Source organism: Onychostruthus taczanowskii, unplaced genomic scaffold (assembly GCF_017590055.1).
Source record: "Onychostruthus taczanowskii isolate IOZ18803 unplaced genomic scaffold, ASM1759005v1 scaffold71, whole genome shotgun sequence".
NCBI lineage: Eukaryota > Metazoa > Chordata > Aves > Passeriformes > Passeridae > Onychostruthus > Onychostruthus taczanowskii.
This window is the reverse complement of record NW_024504898.1, coordinates 2,137,408-2,153,715: the sequence shown is the minus strand read 5'-3', so window position 1 is coordinate 2,153,715 and position 16,308 is coordinate 2,137,408. Positions and strand designations below refer to the sequence as shown.

At 36.9% G+C, this 16,308-nt stretch overlaps 1 protein-coding gene across 1 annotated transcript; it reads right to left on the bottom strand.

Moving 5' to 3' along the window:
- Window positions 1-231: 231 nt before the first annotated feature.
- Window positions 232-14,884, bottom strand: CRLF2 (cytokine receptor like factor 2). The gene is made up of 8 exons (XM_041422163.1): window positions 14,767-14,884; window positions 8,526-8,637; window positions 7,612-7,784; window positions 5,951-6,090; window positions 5,035-5,197; window positions 2,819-2,933; window positions 1,702-1,786; window positions 232-504 (listed from the first exon to the last, which is right to left on the bottom strand). The coding sequence occupies exons 1-8, from the start codon at window positions 14,882-14,884 to the stop codon at window positions 232-234; spliced, it is 1,179 nt and encodes a 392-aa protein (XP_041278097.1).
- Between the last annotated feature and the right edge of the window lie 1,424 nt (window positions 14,885-16,308).

The window sequence follows — 16,308 nt, the reverse complement described above, 5'->3', positions numbered from 1 at the left end:
AAACCCCAATTAGAAGAACAATTCCTGACTCTGTAAATTATCAGGAGTTTGGTTCAAACACTTGAGTCTGCCCAAGAGATTGTAGCTGTTGGGAAAGTACAGATCTAAAAACACAGCCCAGTGTCTTTCTTGATGTGAATCTTATCACAATGACCTTTTCTATTCAGTCACTCTCCCAGACTCATCAGGATTTTTATGGAATTTCCTACCACCTTCTGCATTATGCATCTTTTATAACATCACATACATGTCATCGTTCATTAAAATATGGAAGCCAGCGAAAGGAGCTGTAGTGTTGGGTGCTGGTATCAGGCAGGCAGTCTCAGTTGCTTTGCCATCATTATTTTCAGCTGCTCCTGAAAAAGTGAAGATCTTTTCCAAAGGCCCCTGTTTGTCACTGTTCTTCCCATCCTCTTGCTGGCTTTCTGCCTCAGTGATGGACTCTGGTTCTTCATATTCCAGCTTGGTTTGCAACACCACATGGTCATTTTTGTCTAGCCATTCCTAGAAAAATTAAAATGTTAATGTTGGCAGAGATAATTATCTGTCAAAAGAAACCTGGTTGTACAGATACCAGTTACCAGCTTTCATATTGGCATATTTCCAGGATAGGCCACAATGGAGAAGATGAAATGGAAGCAATGTAGAGAAGCAGGACATGAAATAGCAGGACAGAAGAAAGACAGAATGGCAGGAAAGCAGATAGGATTCCAGAACTGCATACAAACTCCTACTTATATTCTTGAGACCACATAAAATAAATTTTTGTATTTAATTAGGGCCCTTAGAAAACCTTGGATGTGTAAAATATCTGGTGTTCCCTCTTTGATAAACTCATGATTTCTTTGACCCAAGCACTGATTTAATCTAAACTAAGATTAAATTCAGATGAAGATTTAGGCAAAATAGTATATCTGTATTAATTCTTCAGTACTAATTTGAATTTGTATCTTTTTTCTTCACTTTGAGTTTAAAGCTATTTTTTATATAAAGAGTTTTCAGCTTGTCACTGAAAAATTATTACTGATGTTTGATTCCACTGGATTTGAAAACATAAATATTTAAGCATAAACATTTAATGTTTCCCCTTTAGAGGAAACTTACTAGCAATCAAGGTAAAAACTAGTACAACTAACACAGAAAACTACACCACATATGTGATGTCAGGGACTCATAAGAAGTATTAAGAAAACAAAAGTAAGAACTGTAATCTATTAATTTGATAGATATTCTGTGCCTAAAGGTTTTGTGAACATGCTATGGCTAAGGCTGGATGTTTCCTATTGTGACTGAACCTCCAAAGGTGTGAGTGTCATCACTGTGCCAGCACATCACAAACATAAAGCGCAAGATCAGGTGGAAGCAAGCTCCCTGACCTATCATCTGCAGGAAAGGATGCAAACACCACAATGTCATTTCAGTGGATATTGTTCCTCTCAACACCCTGAAATTCATCTCCAGCAGTTTCTCTGTCTCTGTAGCAAGTGTCTTTTCGCAGTCCCAAAGCAGCACTGCACCGATTTTATGAGCTTTTGCTCCATGGATCCTCTTGGTGATGCTGCACAAGGAGAAGGGTTTTGAGGCTTTTATCTTGGGTCAGAGACTCCTTGTAGTAATGTCTGTGCAGAGCAAGAATCAATAGCTACCTTCAAATTATTCTCAACATTTTGGAGTTTGCAGCTCAGCTAAGGTGATTTTTACCTGTAAGTTTCCATTATGATCATTAAAGAGATCAGCAAATGGGTATTTTGGGTCTGGTATAGCAGGCAGGACTGACATCTGAACCCTGCAAAAAGGAAAAAAAATACAAATAAATGTTTTGTTATAGCACAGTTATTCATACAAAAATCTCTTTCAGCACAGTTCTGTACCCACAAACATATTTTACATGACTGTACTCTGTTTTTGATATCTTTTAAATGTGTTCTAAAGTAAAAAAGCAGTTATAACAGTCTGATAACACCATTAGGCTAAGAGACTTTTTGATAAATTTTCAACCCAATCCCAGTCTAGCAAAATCCAGACTTTACACAAACTTGCAGTTATTCAGCACATGCCATTCTGCTCGATGCAGTAGTCAGAGCTTGCATTCTCTGGTTACCTTCCCCTAGACAGGGAAGATCGTGTAGCAACCAGCTGTACTGGCTGAGTTAGTGGACACAAACATAAATGTGAACCATAGCAGTTCAGGAGAAAAAAACTTAATTTATGAACTAAAAGGGTAATTAGAGTCACAAATGTGTTCATCTCTGAATATATGCAATTTTTGGTGCTTTTTTTTTCCACCAAAAAACCAAAATCTGGGGCCTTTTTGGGCTTCGTAGTTGTTTGGGATTTTTTTAAATTATGAGTTTTAAACATGAACAGCATTATTCAACCGCCAATCTAAATAATGATACAGTCTTATTAAAGTTAAATGCACTCAAGTTTACTTTATCCTACTACAAACAGACATTTTGATTGATTGATGAAGTTTGAACAAAATAATGTGCTTTCAGAAGAAGTAGCTAGTAAAATTGGCTTCTCAGAATTTAACTAAATTTCTTAAAAAGAGAAGAAATTAAGTGGAAGAGACAGAATTTTATCCTGAAACATTGCCTTTTACCAGAATTGTTCCAATTTTGTAAATGAAAGTCCTGGGTATTTGGAAGGCCAGGATGTATTATTCCTCAAATAGTGATTAAGCTGCCGACTTTTACATCTTCACCATGACTTCATTTTCTTGATAAGAATTTTCATCAAAAGAGGCTTCATCCAGAATGACAGCTCTATTTTCACCACATAGTTATTTAGTAGTAACCAATAAAACTATATTTACCTCTGCCATTTACACAGAAGGATCAGGAGGATAAGCATCATTAAGAGTACTGCCAGCGAACAACTTAAAATAATTACTGTCTTTGACTGAGGAGTTATATCATCATCACATGAATCTAAGAATAATCACAAAAAGAATATCTCAAAAAAAAAATTTTTGCTTTAACAGTAAATGCTCCTAATCATGCAAAAATGTTGACTTTTCTTGAAAAAAAAAAAAAACAAAAAAAAAACCAAAAAAAAACCAAAAAAAAACCAAAAAAAAACCAAAAAAAAACCAAAAAAAAACCAAAAAAAAACCAAAAAAAAAAACCCAACAAAACAAAACAAAAACAAAAAAAAAACACAACCAGAAATGTTTTTAAGGACAAATAAGACAAGTTTAATTTTTCAATTGAGACGGAAAAGAAAAACTCTGCTTCCCCAAACCTTGCAACAAAATGAGATTGTGCTTTTATTTATCTAAATTGACCTAGTACAGGACAGCAGAGAGGGCTTATAGGCAGATGAATTATGAATGAATCAAGTATTTCTACTCACCTTCATCATATTGCATTAACAGTGATAAAGCAACTTTGTGCTAAGATCTGTATTACAGACACCTACTTACACTCACTAAAGCTGCAAATGCAAGTTTACACATAGCCCAAATGTCTTAGCTCCCAACAAAAAACAAATAAACAATCCCAGCAAACAAAGAGCCAGAAAATCAGAGGAGTTGATACCCAGAAAGTAACTAGGGGCAGGCTAACACCTTATATACATGCAACTATATAAAACTAATGAATTCGTGCATTTTTCTGCATTCTCAGTGTTCTTCCTGCAGCTTTTGTAATGCCACCTCAAACCTCTCCCTCCTACTACTGGCCTTCTGGTCTCCACAGAGATGCCGAAACCCTGGATGATTATTCATACAGAAGCAACTGTCCAGACTGTTCCACCTCCTTGCTGTGTTTAGCTGCCAGGTAACAACAAGTAAAATTGTGACCCCCCGGTGCTAAGTGAGGTCTTCAGAGTTTATTAATTTCTTGAATCTTCATAGCTTCATCTGATTATAGATTTGAAGTAAATAGCTCATTAGTCCTGAAGAAAACTGCTTGCCCCAGTGAAGGAGCTGTGTCAATGTCACTTCTGATTCAAGTGCACACAGAATCTCTTAACCATTTAGACTGTCTCCTCTGTGATGTTCTTCCTTGCAGGTACCTGCTGACAGCCTCTGGTCAAATGGTTCAGGTAAGGCTGATGAGTTGTCTGCTCTCAGAGGTGCAGAGGAAAACATTGTCCTTATTTCAAAGGGCATTTGCCAGCCACACCTGAGGATGTGCTTGCAGGTCTCAGTTTGCATAGGGGAAGGGTCTTCTCTGTAGGTCTGTGGCCATGTGTACAAGCTACCCATGGTCCAGGATTTCATCCCAGCTATGTTTGTCTTCCAGTGAGCTTAATAGCCCATTGCATTTTAGAGAATTCAAATCTTATTACACTGAACAACTGAGAGCTTCATAATTCTGATGAAGTCTAGTGGGTGGCAGTTTGTGCTATAAATGTGTTGCACAATGTTTTTGTTCCCATAGAAAATCTGGGGTTTGTTTTTGATAAGCAGTAGGAATACTGTTTACATTGACAATCTAATTAATGTCAGTCACCCTCAGTTAAATGCAACTGTCTGCTAGGAAATCAGTGCTGATACTGGCTTTGCTTCCCTTCAATCTCTTTTTCCCCATCCTCCTCGTTTTGATCAATCCAGCACCCTTGAGCATCAGACTTTTGTGACCTGTGGTCCTGTAGTTCAACTGGATGTACTTGGAAAACAAACTGCCTTCCAAAATTGGACATTAGGGATTTTCTTAGAGTTCATATTTGATGTCCAAATATCATATACGGGCACCCCCCCTTCAACACACACACCCACAGAGTCCTCATGCATTATATCACTATCACTGGGGGATCCTCAGTGCTATCATAACACAAATAATAACACTCTTAACTTTACTGATTATGACATTAATTGGTAGCTTCAGGGGCCATCAGGAAAAAAGCAGACAGAGTTAAATTAAACAGGCTCAATTAAACATTCACATGAACTTTCTTTGATAACACAAAATGGAGAACAGTAGTGCAACATTCATTTGCTGCATGTCCTCAGCTTCTTTTGCAGTCACCCCTTCTTATTTTGCACTTAGACTATATATACATACATATATATATATTAGCTGTTACCTAATAATGTGCCATTCATCCAAAACGTTTCAGCTGCCCAGTCACTGCTGTATTTAACTACGTTGCAGTATGGTACCAGCCTCCTCAGCCTGACCCGGAAAGAGTAGCACTTCCTTGGATCAAAGCCTTGCTCTCCAACACTGCAGCACTTAGAAGTTCTGGACTGGGAAAGAAGGTTTATCATTGTCAATTCTGGTTTTCAAGACAGTACTTCAAAATGCTGTACTCAGTCATGATCACAACTAGGACAAGGAACAGGTCAATCCAAAACCTCAAACAAATGTTACCTTCTCTGAGTTTTGAGGAATTCTGTTTCTTGATTGGCTTTTGACTAGTCATATCCATTCCTTGTTGTATGGTATTGAGTTGAAGTTGTAGTAGTAATGTAGTTGTAACATTACAGTTGCATATTTACAATATACAAAGACACTCCAATCCACAAAATATGTTCAAGTTATATTTGAGAATGGAAAGGTTTAAGTTAGTAAAATAATATTTGGAAATACTTAACAGCTAATTATAGAATAAATAAGAATCATGTGTAATTTCTTTTTTTTATACTGTTACATTACTTTTTCTTTTTTTTCTCTCTTCTTTCCCCTAATCTCTTTTCTGATCCTATCTTTCCAAACTCCTCTATTCTAAATGTATGACTTTTCCTTAGATTGCTCACAGCTCTTAGGGTGGGTGCTGCCTTTAACTTATAAATTATTTCTGGCATAGTAGAAACCCAGGGTTCTAAAAATCTAGATGTTTTCTGCTAGCAGATATATTTGAAAATATAGGATGGGAGAAAATTTGGAAACAACCATATTTTATATTCTATGGAAATGCTACTTCAAACTCCTACTAGTGTTGAATAAAAATGTGATGTCTACTGCTTTCAATGTTGATTAAAATGTGACATGCAACTCACTTGCCACTCCTTGTCAAACTTGCTTTTGTATTGCAGCTCAAATCTCAAGCACCATGCATTTCTCTCTGGTTTATTACAGCTTACAGTAACAGTGTCCTCTTCCCAGAAGAAGGTCACATTTTCTGGTGGTCTGGGCTTTACTGAGAAGAGAAATAAATTTTGCTGTAGCACCCTCAAATGCACTTTACAGATAAAATAATTTTTCCTTCCTTGGCTCAATATTTCACAGAGTAGTAAGAGAAGAAGGTGGACTTTCTTCTTGGAGGTTTTGTTTTTGCAGCTGACCTCTCTATTAAACATCAAAGTGGAGCTTGAGCCCATGACACTTCACCATTTGAGGCACCACATTCAAAGGCAGTAGCTGTCTCACATCAGGAGCCTATTCTAGCTACTCAAGGAAAGGACTTCAGTCTCCTCACACTCCCTGCAATCCAAAGAAACAAGCTTCCTCATGGGAAATGAAGAGACAAATTCACTACCACAGAACCTCCAAGACAGAATTTTGCTGTGCTGGAGGCTATGTGGGACATGATGGGGCATCTACAAAAGCCCTGGGTTCCTTTCTATGCACAACTGAATCTGCCCCTCACTGTTTCCAGAGGGTCTGAAAACAACTCCATGGTTTGACCTACACAGCTGGTAAGTTTTCGGCAGTGGGAAATGCAGGGGTGAAAAGAGTGCTACCTGCTTTCTCAATTCTTCTGGTTGCCTTCTTGTATTATGAAAATTCTGCCTTCCTGATTTAAAGTCTGATACTTGATATTTGTCCTTTGTTACCTAACCTTTTTGAAATTAATTTTGCTATCAGTGGGTGTTTAACAGTGAAAATTTGAGGATCAGGCTGCAGTTTTCCATAATTTAACAGATACTGGTAAAATTCAGAGATATAAAAGCATTCTCAAAGTTCGATGCCTTGACAGATTTGTGATTAATCCCTTTTGCTAAGACATTATTAATAAGTTTGGAATATATATTTTTTCAGATAATTCTCCATTGTATATATTCTGTGTGATTTCTATCAGAAAAAAAAAAAAAAATTGCTCCTCTTTGAATGATGTTTGTATGCAAAATTCCACAAGTTTTTGATAAATTAATCTCACACTAGATGTTAAATATGTATTTGGGGACAGTAAAGAATTAATAAAAACAGGAACATCATCTCTCTACTAGTAGGATGTCCCTTTTCCTCTGCCAGACTGTACCATAGCCACTCAGCTAATTTCTATTGGCATCAATGATGATTTTGTGACAGCATCTTTGACAAGAAGCAGTTTGCTGCCTGACATTGCATGAAAGATGGCAAAAGAATGAAGGTTGAAAGTATGAGAAATATCACACAGTCAGCACTAAGACAAAAAACTATTCATTTTCTTGCTCAGCAGGCCTGCACTAGATAAAGAACACCCATATATACACACATTTAGTATTTTCCTTTGGATTTTGAAATTGTATTTTGGGACAAGTCTGACTGTCCTATATTATCTCAATTAACTGCAGCTGCACACAAGCCTATGTAACTACAACAAGGAACAAAAATCAGCATGAAATAACTGGAGTTTTGTTTTGACGTGCACACTTATTTTACATGCCATATAATTGATTTCTTCTCAAACTTAGAGAACTGGAAATCTGCCAAAGTAGTTATGATTTTTCATACTTACTGTAAAAATCAGATTTTAGATTTTTAGAAAAGATCTCTTCACTTCCATTGCTGTTCCTGATAGAAATGGCGAGGGTAGGTCCTTCTGTCTTAAAAAGACATCCAGAATTATAATCTTGATCCAATAAATAAGTGGTACATGGCTTCCAAACCTTGTTTTTGCCTTCTCCAAATCTGCAAATGAAATAATATTGGTAAATGGAAAACTTAAAAATTAGTGCAATTTAATTTTTTTTTTTTAACGCTCTTTTTTTTTTTTTTTTTTTTTTTTTTTTTTTTAAATGCTACACCGAGACAAGTCTGAGCATGGTTTTTCTTGAAGTGACAAATTTCATAGTGGCGTGAGGGAATTCATCACCCAAACTTCACCTAATTTCCAGCCCTGAGTTTGGATGCAGTCTGAAATAATCAAGTTTTGTTCATGCTGTTTTTTTCTAATAAGGGAATGACTTGCTCAAACAGATGCTCTCATGACCCTATTTTCAAGACTGTACTGTGAAAAGTTCTTCCACATATACAACCCAGAAAGAAAAGATAGGCACTATGACTGTCTTTAACCAAAATATTACATTTCTGTTAGTTATTAATGATCTCAGTTAATAAGGAAAATATATACACATATGTAGAAAAAAAAACATTTTCAATAGTGCAATTAGCATCAGCAATGCACAGAACAGGGACAACAATGACAGAAGAGGGACAAATCTTTCATATCATGTCTGTTGTGACTGATTACTCACCAGGTTTCTTGATTTGTACACTTCTGTAGGTTGTGAATATAAACAAGTTTCATGCTGGCTATTAAGAAATGTTAAAAGAATTTCTAGTTCATAGAAGACTCAAATGGACTTGGATATTTCATTCTCCCTAAGTAAATCCTTTAGCAAGAGAGGAATAGGCACTGCCAATACTCACGTGTAAAAAAATGACACGTTCTCATTGGGAAAAAGCTCTCTTGTTGCCCATGTGATCTGCATCTTCTCGTTATTGAAGTTGATTATTGTGGTGTTGATGGCATCTTTCCCACCTGCTCAGGACATTTATGGATGATATGATTTCAGGAGTGAGTATGAAAAGCGTCCCTTGTAGGTAATCAGTATTTCTAAGATGTGTATGCAATAGGTTCAGATGAACATAAAATAAGAAGACATAAGAACATCCAAAATACAAGGAAATAGAGTAAAACAACATAGAGAGGTTGAAATTAGAATTTCAAAATAATGAAATGAAGGCATGCACAGAGACACAGGAGAGAGACTTGGCCACATGGTCCTGGGGCTAAAAAGAGTACACTGGGCCATGTTCCTGCACTGCATGAGGGGTACACCTTGAGGACAACTTTCCCCAAAGTACCTGCTGAAGAAAACTGGGAACTAACCCTGTAGGGAACATCTGTGTAAACTGTCAGATGTTTGCTGTAAGAAACCAGGAACTAACACCAGAAAAGCAGACCCACAGGAACACAGAGCAGATCAGCACAAGTAGATGTATTGCGTGTTTGATCTTTGGCCCATTCCACCTTAAATACATGCGCCATAATTTAATGTCCCCTGACTGCACTTAGATGTTATTTCCTCTCCGATCATCTCCTTGTTACTCTTCTTGCTAGGGACACAGGATTCCACAATCAGACACTGAAGATAAACATGACATTGAGGAAATTGAGAAATTAAGAAGGCAGAAGGATTAGAAATCCATTCTATTCAAATATGATTTATTTTGTATTCTATAAGATATGAAATTGTTTTTACTTGAGTGAATAAAGGGGAAGAAAATGTATCATCAAGAAACCACTTGAAGGTAAAATTTTCAGACTTCTCTCTCCAGCTGTGAATGTCTACCACTAAAATTATTTGCTGGAATATTCCTGTCTAAAAGGAATTATAGTATTTTAGCTTTGATTGCTGCGTACATTTTATGCTCCTCTGGACTTTTGAAGGGGTTTAAAATTTTAAAATATTTCTTATGGGCTTTTCATCATATCCAGTCATTCTGATTATTTCATGGTAATCAAGAATAACTATTCTCATGTTTGTTATCTTTTGCTTTGTAATCAACACGAAGAAAGTGAGACATGGGTTCAAGTAAGCATTTTGCCTATATGGCATGCCTATATCTGTGTCTAGGTGCTTTATGACTACTCTAATTAGAGTTATAACATTTTTGTGGAGGTTTATTTGTATTGTAAAATAACCATTCAAGACAGTTATGACAAAAATCCAGGACATATTGGGTAGATGTACCTTCAGGTTGCTGCTATGTGACTCCTTGAGCTGTGGAAAAATGATTCTGCTCTTATTCAAGAAAAGGACTTGAAACTATCTTCTCCATCTCTTACCTACTGCCTGCAAGCTTGTTTTGTTTTGTTTTCTCAAACAGAAAGTCTTGTTACATGCTGAGGCAAAACCAGAAGTGAAAAACCTTAAAAGGTATAATAAAATGGAGTTTATCCAGCCAGTTCTACCTCTGTTACAACAAAGTACCTACACAGCTCATTTTTCATAAGACTTCAAGCTCTTTGTAATTCCCTTCTGTAGCTCTGAGAGATTATCTTGTCTTTTACTAAAGCCACTAAGAAATATGCAGGCAAAGTGGCTAACAGTGGATTCTTGGTCTGTGAGTGCACTAACACATTTTAATTTTTATGTACTACTTTAGCAATGTTGTGCTGTGATATATATTGTGCAACTGAAATCCTTTAATTTTTGGACTTAGATTTTCTATAAAACTAGTTTAATGTATATTTAATGTGTATTACGTTCATGTTCTCCATCCTTAAATAAAATTGACATAATGAAAAAGCCTATACATGTTAGAATGGAGAATATTGAACTGTTCTGAGATAATTTTTATGACTATATAATGAATCTTTTCCATTCCCCTTAGAAGTTACAAAATGCATACTTTCTACTTTTAGATAATTAGTCTGATTGCCTGTATTTTCACTTTGAGAAAGAACTGCTAATGATCATGCTTCAATTATGAAAATAAGAACAGGAAGAGTACTTTCTTAATTACATATTTTCAAAAGTAATTAATTTCAAAATTAATTTCTGATGCTCTTTCTATGTGTACAATATTTGGACAGAACGACAGAAAGCATAATGTTCTTTGTAGGGTGTGTTTTTGAATCTTCCACTAGACCAGGCTGCTCAAAGCTCCATCCAACCTGGCCTTGAACAATTCCAGGGATGGGGCACCCACAGCTTCTCTGGGCAACCTGTTCCAGTGCCTCACAATGCTCACAGTAAAGAATGTTTTCCTAACATCTAATCTAAATCCAGACTCTTTCATTTTAGGGCCATCACCCCTTGTCCTGTCATTACATGCCCCTTATAGAAAGTCTCTTTCCATCACAATTGATCTGAGGTGCTCAGTCAATTTGGTCACAAGGGCTGTGCAGGTACAGAACAAAAGAAGGAAGAGGGAAAAAGGATAAAAAATACAGAACACTGTAATACATAAGTACAGAACACTGTAACAGTGGCAAGGAGAGGAAAAGTTTGCTTTAAATAGCTCAAAAAGGAAAAAACTGCAATGCTATGGGTGTTATCCCACCAAGTTTTGAATATTATAATGTTTATTCTTTCTAAATTCATTTTATTGCATTGGACAGTATAAATTACTTTTTTTTTCTTTTTCTTTGCAAATTATTTTTCTGGGGAAATTGTTAGAATTAAGAGGGATAGCACTGGTTAATTAATTGTGAGAGGGAGAACACAGAAATTGCTCATCCAATTTTTTTTTACACATCTGACACATCTAATGTGGTGACAAAATTTAGACTGATTTTGCCTCTTAAATAGGTGATCTATGCTTGAATAGAATCTCCTTGAACCTGTGACTATATATCCTACAACCTGCCAGCAGAGAAGTAAAGACCTGGTAAAGTTGTAAGCCACCCTTCCATGTCTGTGCAGGTCAATTGCTGGAATCGTTTTTCAGGGTGCCACATTTTCCCTCAATACCAATGTGAAAAGGACACCAGCATTAAAGCCCTGTATCCCATAGCATTCTTCCAAGAGGGAGTTTGATCTCTCCAAACTCTCAGTGGGTTATTTGAGGTATGACTGCTCTAGAGATGGATACTAGTAAGGCAACCAGAGGAATCCCATGGCATTTCCACACAGTACAAAGTGGACACCGACTAGCCTGTTGGAAGGCACCAATTAATTCTGAACCTTAAACAACACTCTTTACTCTCTATCTTTTCAAATATATTATTACTCTACACTAATTATTAGAGGCTGCAATTCAGAGGTGAAGACTAAATCTTGGGTTTGGCAATGAACATTTTTGTATGGCAAAGAATATCAGTTTGACTCCAGTCCTGCAGTGATTTATTCATGGACCTCACTCTGAATAGTTGACTTCAACAGGATTGGTCAGATTGTATCAACTTGACAACATAAATAAATATCTCTAAATCAGAACTTTTTTTCTGCAAAATATCCCTACATATAATAAATTAAAATCCTGGGATTTAAAAATAAAAGTATAAACTCCAACAACTGCAGTTATTTGTGTACTAAAAAGGAAGGCAATACATTATTAAATTCTTTAACAAGAAATAGAAAGTTAATTGAAATGGAATACAGATTATAGTAAACCATCTGGTGATATATACATATTCTTTCTTGTGCTCCAATTTAAAAAAAAATTCATAAGAAATCAGTGTCGACATAATTAAGTAGGTATGTAGGACAGAATCTTACCAATCTTTTATCATTAAAGACTTTGTTTTCAGAGCTCTAGTCAGAGAAATTTTCTTCTGTGCTTCCTAATTTCATGAGTTGTGAAGCCTTTTTGAATGTAGTATGAGTTGTGCTTTTTGTAAATGTGCAGTAGGTATTTGCATGTATCTTTTCAAATTATAACCTATATTTTGTATAATTTAAATTTCAGCATGAAGGCATGCATAACCTAACTGAGTTTCTTTAAAGTTTAGCTTAAATTGGCATCAAGTCCTCTGAGGATATATACAGTTTATCTCAAATATATTTTTTCTTTTTGATGATGTTTCCCTTGTCATTAACTGAAAATTTATTTGGTTTTAAGCAATTATACACCTATACTTCTGCAGGCAGAATCATTTGTATCTTCTGTTAGTGGAAAGAGAAAGAGAATAGAGAAGACCATTTCTCTCCCTTAATTTATGATGGAATTTGTTTTAATTCAGCTGTGACATCATGGATCATTCCTAGCTGATATGTCAGCTCTCCCACATTAATTGCAAATATTTAAAACCTTCTTCTAATTGTGATCCTGGAGGCATACAACACACCACAGCAACACATTCATAATTATTCTTTCTATTATAATAATGGATAGATGAAAAGGACAGAAATGTTATGAATAGACAGTCCCTGGGCTAAAAGAGGTGGCACAACTTTCTGTCTGAAGATGACCTGCTGGTCTGCCTAGGTATGCAGCATGCTGCAGTGCTGCAGGATACATACCAGTGCCCTGGAGCAAGAGCTTCACAGAGAATTATCCAAGCCTACACCTTCCATAAAACCAGACAGGGACTGGTAAGGTGCCGCACAAGACTTGAACATCACAGGCCCTGCTGGCCACCTAGTTCTTCTCAGGACAGAGAATTGTGGAAAATACCACTATGGTGTGTGGAGAAAGTAGTTCTGTAGGGAAAAAAACCCCAACATTTGCTTGAGCAAAAAATTATGCAAATATAACCGTGAGAAAGAATATGAGCAATTACATTCCATCTCCTTTCTATTTTTCAAAGTTTGTCACTGAGAAAAGATGCTACTAAAAGGGAACACGCAAAAAGGCTAAATGTCATGGAACAAATTTAAAAAAAGAAAGGGAGAGGCAGAATATCAATCTTCAAAGATAACAGAATGAAACATGTATGTACTGGAACAGTTGCAACCTCATTGATGCATAAAAAAGAAGAAAAACCACTTTTGATTTCCTTACACTGATGAAACCTGATAAGTAACCACATGTTGAACCTCCACATATTGCAGTACACTGTACAGAAACTACTGGAGAACAAGACCCAGATCTGAACTTATAGTCTTTAGTTACCATTAATGTTGCTGAAGGACAGGTTTGTTTTTTTTTTTGATAGGAGCAAATGTAGGCGAAAGTGCCATTTGTATACAAGGCTGCTGAATTGAACACATAGGGCAGAGAATGAATAGCAAACATCTTTTCGAGAAGAGGAAAAAGCCAGCAAGTGAAAGTTTTTTATAGACATTTTGAGACAAGGTATAATTCTTATAGCATAATTCTTAGAATCTACCCAATTGAGTGCTTTGGGGTTTTTCCCAGAAGATTGCTGACCATTGCCAGGCATCACAACACTGCATAAAATAGGCACCACAGCTCTAATTTTCAAATTTTGTTCCAAAAAGGCATGTCATCACCACTGCATGGCTATAGGTGATTGTCATCTCAGGGCAGAGAAGTCAGCTTCCCTCACAGGACAGCCAGTGACTCACAGGGACAATTAACTCTGGGGAATCAGGTGGTGCAGCATTGCCAAAAATGGTATTTACCATATGTATGGCAGAACATATAGGTGACTTATAGGTTGATAGCATGAGATCATAACTTTAAAGAATTTACTTTTCATTATAAAATGAATGACAGGGAACTTGTGGGAAATTAACTAGAGTGAGGATTAGATTTTTGATGCAGGTGTTGAGCTTTACATTTGATTTCTGTAATAATGCATTTATCTCTGGCAAGCTGTAAGTAATGGCATTGCAGACAAATACCTAAGACAGAGATGTTCTTAGGCAACCGAACAACTGGTCTTTAATAATTTTGCTGTGTAATAGTATTTTTATCTTGACGCTTTCTCAGGAGCAAAGTATTGCTGATCTTTTCCCATAGTGTTCATTCTTTCAGAGTACTAAGTGCAGAAGCCTTACGTTGAATGTGTTTAATCCTTCTTTGTTCATTGAAGGCTAGTCTTTTTTGGCTGCAATCTACTCTGTTAGAAAACTTTCATAGAAATCTGTTTTTAGAAGACCACTTTTATTTCTGCTGGATATTAATTTTTTTTGGTTCAGTCTTCTAATCAGAAAAAGCACTGAATATTGTAACACATGAGGTAAAATATACACAGAAACATTGCTAGCTGATATATCAATTTCTAAATAAATATATGGGGATTTCAACTTACCAGATGACTGTGACTGACAAGCCACCATGTTGCCTAGTATGAAGATCATTGAATATGCTTGAAAGATGGGTCTCATGGTTGGAATGACACAACAGACTGTGAAGAAATGAGTAATCATAATCTCTGGATTTACTATTTGATCACTTTATACCAGATGCTGGAGGGAAGTGCAGGAAATGACAACAGGAAATAAAAAATGGCTTATCTATAGCTACAAACAAATCAGAAGTGCAGGACCTTCTTCAAACAATGAAAAAAAAAATATCAGAATATGTGTCTCTTTTCCCAGCTGTATCTTCTCACAGCTGTATCAATCAGAGGAGACCACAGACCTGATGCAAATCAGAACAAGGCAGCTGTGCAGAGGTGTGACCACACAGAATCACAGAATCAATCAGAGAGGCACAGAAGAGGCAAGGTTGGAAGGGACTGCAGTGGGTCGGTCATCTGTTCCAGTCTCACTGCTCAGGCAGGCTCATTCCAGAGCACATGGCACAGGATTGTGGTCAGGTGGTTCTTGAGTATCTCTAGTGAGAGGGACTCAGCACCCTCTCTGGACCATCTGTTCCAGTGTGCAGCCACATGCACAGTAAAGCTCTTCCTCATATTCAGGTGGAAATCTTCTGTGCATCAGTTTCTGCCCATTGCCTCTTGTCCCCCCAAGAACAGCCTGGCTCCAGCTTGGCACCATCCCTTCAGAAACTGAGAGACATTGATGAGGCATCAGAAAATGCACAGTAACCTTCTTCTCGCACAGGGGTTCTCTTGGCAGATGATCAAGTCAGTCATAGTGCATGTGAAGTGCCCTGGACACGCTGACCATGCTGCCTGAGACTCCTCAACTACATTTTGCTGCAAATTTCTCAAGAGTAGGAGCATCTCTGCTACTACATATGGATGGCTGGGAATACACCCAGAAGTGCTGCCATGATATTTTTTTAGGCCTGTTTTCATTCCTCTTAGATCCCTACCTAAAATGTTCACAGTCCCAACAAAACTGTTTATCCAATGAGACCTTTTTCAGCTTAGTCACATCATCAAAGTCTGTGTGTCCCAAAAATACCCATTCAAATCTCAGTAATTCTTGGAAACCCCAGCACAACTCTCTGACATACATACAGTATTATGTTAACTGTCTGGTCCCTGCTTTGATCAAGTTCCTCCAGGGAGTCATTAATTCCTGGAACTAAAGTAACAAGCAACACAAACGTCAAATACTAAACTATGTCATAGGTGATAGTTAATGGAAAGTTAATATCACTCACGGTTTCCACAGTTAGCATTGCAAAAGTCAGTGAGATAAACAAAGTCAAAGGTACAAAATCCTCTGGTTCCTCAGGACATGGCAACCCCCACATGTCGCCCTTTGGGTTAAAACCACATTTTTCTTCCACAAAATGAGTCTTATCTGTCCTTAGAGAACATGTGAGTGTGATGTAGCCAAATTTGTCCCCTTCTGCTTTTCACACAGGTAAAATACACTGGACTTCAGAGCTCCTATGGTAGTTCATTGTTAGGAGGGAAGGGATAGAGGAAGACAGC

Bases quoted from the DNA above. Each gene is read 5' to 3' on its own strand.
- CRLF2 (XM_041422163.1), bottom strand. From the start codon at position 14,884: ATGATTACTCATTTCTTCACAGTCTGTTGTGTCATTCCAACCATGAGA. The intron at 6,091-7,611 runs GTAAGTATGAAA...TTCTCTTCTCAG, and splicing joins TCTAAAATCTGATTTTTACA to TAAAGCCCAGACCACCAGAA. The intron at 5,198-5,950 runs GTGAGTTGCATG...CTTCTTTCCCAG, and splicing joins AGTTTGACAAGGAGTGGCAA to TCCAGAACTTCTAAGTGCTG.